The sequence below is a fragment of the Oreochromis aureus genome, linkage group 1, assembly GCF_013358895.1.
Source record: "Oreochromis aureus strain Israel breed Guangdong linkage group 1, ZZ_aureus, whole genome shotgun sequence".
In the NCBI taxonomy this organism is placed as follows: domain Eukaryota; kingdom Metazoa; phylum Chordata; class Actinopteri; order Cichliformes; family Cichlidae; genus Oreochromis; species Oreochromis aureus.
Window position 1 is genome coordinate 40,648,557 of NC_052942.1, and position 6,516 is coordinate 40,655,072.

Here is a 6,516-nt window from a genome sequence, read left to right on the forward strand (position 1 = left end):
CATACTTATTCTCACCCTGCAGATGAGGCGAGTTTTTAGTGGAGATTTCAAGACTGTTGGTGAGGCAGAAGTCCTGATCCGGAGAGCGAGGATCTCCAGAGTCTGCAGCTGTGAAAGCTGTAACAGTCAGTCCAAGCAAAGAGAGCAGCGTCGTCAGTAATCAGCAGCAACCCCATGCAAACACGTCTATGTGGGCAGAAGGGCTTCAAAATGAATCACAGGTCGCCTATGCAAAGAAGCCAGCAGGTCAAATATGTTTGTGTTTGCAGTCACAATAATTGTGTCTTTGCTGCTAAAGTGTTTAAAAAAGTCTGAGTCAGGAGAAGCTGGCTTCAACTACAAATTCAGTTTGAAAGACGAATCAAAGATAACACAGGAGCTAATGAGGTTGAAGCCTGACTAAAAACCTGGATTTCACCTTTATTTACTCTTGTTGAAGGTGAGAAAAATCAGGGTTATTTTGAGTACTCAGCTACAGTCCTGGCATCACTTCTATGAGCCAGATGTGGCCTTGAAGTTCCAGCATACCTGACATCCGCCCCGTGGGCGAGTTTACCAGACTGAGCACTGCGAGTCGAAGCCAAACGTGGCCTAACGAAAGCTGCAGATGTGCCACATGCCCATCAGCCTTCACAAATATCCACCAGTCAGATACAAAATCTTCAAAAATACTCACATCTCATCACAACACGTGACAGAACGATGTGCACATGCACCACGCATGGTGATTCAATTCAGTTTTATTTAAACAGCACAATTACACAACCACAGTTACCTCAGTGTTAGAGAGGACACCCCAACAATCAAACGACCCCGTATGAGCAACACTTGGTGACAGTGGAGAGGAAGAACTCCCTTTAACAGGAAGAAACCTCCAATGGAACCAGGATCAGGGAGGGCCGGTGAGAGAGAAGGACGAAACATAAAGTACAGTAGAGATGGACAGCCAAGTGAAACGCTGGGTGAGCTGTAACTGAAGACTTTATTGTTCTTTATTATTACTATACTTTTTTTATCCAGACAAAAGTCTCTCTGAGATTAAAATCTCTTTTTAAGGGGAGACCTGGCCATCAAGGCAGCAGGAGGTACAATAAATACGGCAGATAACAATAAATAAACATCTTTAATCACACATCAAACAAAACAGCAGGTCGATTTTCTGAATTCATAAACAAATATTCTTCATGTTTTCGATGCACGTAACTCATGAACTGATCCAGCAGCACAGATGTGTCTGATATGTTTCGAATGTTGGCTAACACTTAATAATAACCATGAGTAACAAATGGTAAATGCTTATTAACCATCAGTTAACAACAAATAACTCTTAACAACACAGCAAAATAATAATTAAAACTGTTTCCTAACTAGTAAATAGCTGATGTGTAGCTACCTGCAGCTTTACAATTACCAGTAATCTGATCATCTACATGAACATATACTATAACAGAATGATATGTGGAGTTAAGTATAGTTTTTCATTGTTAACAGTGAAATAGCTGTTATAATATAGCTCTATAAATACAGTGACATGAACAATAAAGTTTACACACGAGTCTCTGCCGTCCACACCGACTGCTTCCAAAGGATTAAGAGTCTAAGGGCAGGTGCTGCTCATCAGATGGACGGTTTAGTTTGAGCTATAAAAAAAAGTCTTCCCATCAGTGGGCATCACATCTAATTCACCCCAAGGTCAAGCAGACCCTCCAATACTCAAACACAACCTGTTATAATTAAGTTTGTTATTTCTTCTCTTGGTTCCTCTGTCATGTGACTGGAGGGTTCTGAGAATCAAGTGTTCTAGAAAATGATGTCATAAAGGCAGTTCACTGAAAACTAAACCGGCATCACAGAGTAACAGCTAACTCTGCAGTCATCAGCTCGACCACCATGGATAAACGCTCCATGGAGAGTCGCGGTTACCAGTATCAGGGCAGACTGGGACAAGGCATGTTCGGTGAAGTTGTGAAAGCATACTCAACCCAGATGAAGAAAATGGTCGCCATAAAAGTTACTGACATAAGTAAATGCACCACTGTTTACATCGAAAAGTTCCTGCCTCGTGAAAAAGACGTCCTGGAAACTTTGGATCATCCCAACATCGTTAAGACTCACGAGATCTTTGAGTCGCCCAAAGGAACGGTAAGACGTTCGTGCTCTCTGCTGTTTTAGCGTCACGCTGAGCTCTGCTGTTCCAAAGACAGCACAAACAAGTAAAGGTCGTGGTTTATTTTAGTGACCAGCAGGGGGCGACTCCTCTGATCAGTAAACACTTACCTTCTTGGTTTTTGGAGCAAGAAATGACCAGATTTGGACGAGTGGGGGGAGTGCTGAGTGTTCAGCTAATTAGAGCTCAGTAAGATCCAAATAAAATCCTCAAATTTCACTCAAACTGGAGCGCAGACTTCTTGGATGGTCTGTTAGTAGAATAACCTCGCAGAGCCTGCCAGTGTCTGCTGCTCATGGTCACATTCACAGACGCTTTGCACGGATCCAACAGGTCTGGCTGCTTATTAGTTGGTATTTACTGCAAAAGACACAGGAGTTTATTTATAATCAATCCAAGTCGTGTCTTTAATCCAAAACTATTTTAAGATAATTCACTGTAGCTAGCCTAAAGCTTCTCTTACTGCCGTTATTTGCTGATTCTTGATTCTCTAGCTTGCATCTTCAGACGCAGATACCTGCTAATCAGTGCTCAGTAACATTCAAATAAAATTTTGGATTTTCACAGCAGCCATATTATTGTCAGATGATGGCATTAAAAATCCGCCAACAGCAGAAAAACGGTCCAGAGGGACCGCTAGCAGCTACAGCCTCCTGTGTCGCCATTCACCTGTCTGTCAAAGAGGCCACGCCCTTAAAATGGCGGACTTTAAGACTTAATAATAATAATAATAATAATAATAATACATTTTATTTGAAAGCGCCTTTCAAAACACTCAAGGTCACTACACAGTAGAATAAGACATAAACAAATTTAAAATAGCAGAGTGGAGAGGTTATGTGGGATAAGCTATTTTGAACAAGTGAGTTTTGAGTTGGCACTTAAAGAGAGAGAAGGTAGAGATATTTCTTAAATCAGGAGGAAGGGAATTCCGGAGTCGAGGAGCAGAGCAGCTGAAAGCCCTGCTCCCCATGGTGACAAGACGGGGGGAGGGGACGGAGAGTGAAAGGGAAGAAGAAGATCTGAGACAACAAGATGGGGCAGTGATGTTAACCAGTTCAGAGAGATATGGAGGAGAGAGATGATGAATAGCTTTAAATGCGTACAAGAGTATTTTGAAATTGATACGATATTTAACCGGGAGCCAATGAAGCTGCTGCAGAACAGGAGTGATGTGGTGGACAGAAGGGGTCCTGGTGATGATACGGGCAGCAGAATTCTGGACGTGTTGAAGCTTGTGGATGGATTTTTGAGTAAGACCAAAAAGATTTGAATTACAATAATCAAACCAGGAAGTAACAAGGCTATGGACAAGAATGGCAGTGGCATGTGAGGTGAGAAAAGGACGGAGACGATTAATGTTGCACAACTAAAACTATGCAGACCGAGTAACATTATTAATGTGTGAATTGAAAGATAGAGTACTGTCGAGGATGACACCCAAACTTTTCACAGAGGAAGAAACGAAGACCGGCGAGTTATTGATAGTAATAGAGAAACTGTTGGTTCTGGATAATGTTGATTTACTGCCGACCAAGAGGAGCTCGGATTTATTACTATTGAGTTTGAGAAAATTAGAAGAGAACCATGAATTTAGTTCAGCTAAGCAGAGGGTGAGGGAGGATGGGGGAAGAGCAGAATCAGGTTTAGTGGACAGATAAAGCTGGGTGTCATCGGCATAACAGTGAAACTGGATATTGTATTTACGGAAAATGTGTCCAAGCAGTAGAAGATAGATAATGAAAAGAAGGGGCCCCAGGACAGATCTCTGGGGCACGCCAGTGGTCAGAGGAAAGGGCTGAGGAGTAAAGGATTTGAGTTGAATGAACTGAGTGCGATCAGACAGGTATGATTTAAACCAGGCTAGTGGAGTACGGGAGAGACCGATGGAGGCTAGCCTACTGAGAAGTATAGAGCAAGAAATAGTGTCGAAGGCAGTGCTCAGATCGAGGAGAATAAGAATGGAAAGTAAACCGGAGTCAGCTGCCATAAGAAGATCATTGGTTATTTTTATAAGTGCTGTTTCAGTGCTATGGGACAATTTTAAAACTGGAGTCATAAAAACCTTCTGCCTGCGTGCAGTTATTATGAAGGTGAAGTTATCTACAGAGATCAGAACAGTTTGTGTATCAGGCTGTAAACATGTTTATTTCTGCTGTAAAGTTTTAACATGGAAGTCTATGGGGACCGACTCACTGCTGCCTCTGCTGGACGTCAGAGGAACTGCAGGGATTCCTGCTTGGTTTATCATCTCAGTCATTAGTTTTAATTCTTATTGGATTGTGCATACTTTTGATTATTAAAGCTGGCCACCACTGTTCTATGTTTATAATATGGTAACACGAGTATAGCTCACTCGATGCATCTGCTACATGTCTAATAACAAGTAATCTCTAGAAATCCAACACAAACAACACCGATCAACATTTAGACCAACTACTGATTTCATCAGCTTACCTCGGTTAGTGTTGACGTTACACCCCATGCATGTAAATGTTGCTGAACTGCAGAGCTCCTTCAGTGACAGACTGCTGCATCCTAGATGCATGAAGGAGCGTTTCCGCAGGTCCTTCCTCCCTGCAGCTGTCAGACTGTACAATCAAAACTGCTCCCAACAATCATAGATGTTTACATCTGCGCTGTAACTGCAATAATTTAATCAACCGATTCGCACTACAACCTGGGTTTGCCTCTTATCTGTATTTAATTTAATTTAATTTAATAACTGTACAGTACTCTGTTTATAGTAACCATTGTCCTTAATGTAAATATGTAAGAAAAAAATTGTTTATGTTTCTGTTCTGTGTCCTGTGTACTGTTTGTTTGTATATGTGTCTTTCTGGCTGCTGTTTCAACCAAATTTCCCCAATTAAAGGATTATTCTATTCTATGTTACGACCACAAGTGTGGGAGTGGGTCAGGAGCAAAATGTCACTAACTGTGATCTTTGCTGATTAGCTGGGACAAGTGAGTCATGAGGAAGCCATTTTTGTGATTAATTTAAGTTGTAAAATATGGTTCCTCACCTGATAAATGGAAATTATGGCCCTGATACCCTCCCAGCCTGCTTTAGTCTTACTTATACTCTGATACAGACAGCTGGAGACTCATCCTTCTTATACTTCTTTGAGTTGATGCTTTGTAACGTAAAGTCTCAGAAGACTAGCAGGCACGCAGACGTCCATGCCGACCTTCACGCTCTCCATCTAATGACGAATTGTCAGTATAATGAAAGCCTGATGAGGACGTCTGTCTGTGGAGCGTCGGAGCACGCTCACACCTCTGACGCATCAGGCCTGTTTGATGATGAGAGCTGAAATAATATGATTAGGGTCATAAATGAGCGCACTGGGTCAACTGCTAGTCAGCGCTTGTGTTGTTAGACGAGAATTTTTGGATTTATTTCTCTGTGTGCTTCCATGTCGCAGGTCTACATGGTGATGGAGCTCTGTGTCAAAGGAGACCTCCTAAATTACATCAACAGCAAACTGGCCTTATTGGAGCGTTTCAGCCACAAGCTTTTCACCCAGCTGTGCAGGGCAGTGGAGTATCTTCACAGCAGGAACGTGGCCCATAGAGACCTGAAATGTGAAAACCTGTTCCTGGACGCAAAGTACAACCTCAAAGTGGGCGACTTTGGTTTAAGCAAGACGCTGACATATGTGGACGGTCGGGTCGTGCTGAGCAAAACCTTCTGTGGGACGTCGTTGTACGCAGCCCCAGAGGTTCTGCAGAGTCTTCCTTATGACCCCAAAGTGTCAGATGTGTGGAGCATGGGCGTTGTGCTCTACATGATGCTGTACGGCTCAGTGCCCTTTAACTGCTCCAACTTTAAAAAGCAGGTGCAGCTTCAGAAGAAACGCCGCTTTAACTTTCCGAAGGATCCTCCAGTTTCACCAGAGGCTAAAGACCTGATCCGAAGAATTCTGCACCCCAGCGTGGAGCAGCGGCTGAAGGTCAGCGAGATATTAGCGAGCGCCTGGGTATCAAAGGAACCGGTGGAGGAGTGTGACGGGGCCTCCACATCTGCTGCAGCGACGCCACCTGTAGGAAGCAGCTGGGATGCAGAGGAAGGACCGTCAGCTCCACGCACAGACAGATAACCTCAACATCAGGAGTCTGAAACACTGAATAAATAAATCTTCTCTAACCAGGTGCAGCTTTTTCTTTTGTTTTTTGTTTTTTAAATTTAATGTACATATATACTTCTGTCTCTTAAAAGTTTTCTTTTCACTTGTACTGAACACATTTGCATACAGTTTTCATTGTTCGAAAGCACAATAAAGATTCTGATTCTTTTGAGTTTCCACACATGGTGAGTTATTCCACACATCAGGAAGACCTGCCAG

The 6,516-nt window shown here is 42.7% G+C and overlaps 1 protein-coding gene across 1 annotated transcript; it reads left to right on the forward strand.

Annotated features, from left to right (window-relative positions):
- The first annotated feature begins 1,864 nt into the window (after positions 1-1,864).
- Positions 1,865-6,316, forward strand: tssk6 (testis-specific serine kinase 6). The gene is made up of 2 exons (XM_031738329.2): positions 1,865-2,142; positions 5,596-6,316. The coding sequence occupies exons 1-2, from the start codon at positions 1,891-1,893 to the stop codon at positions 6,268-6,270; spliced, it is 927 nt and encodes a 308-aa protein (XP_031594189.1). The 5' UTR covers positions 1,865-1,890; the 3' UTR covers positions 6,271-6,316.
- The last annotated feature ends 200 nt before the right edge of the window (positions 6,317-6,516 follow it).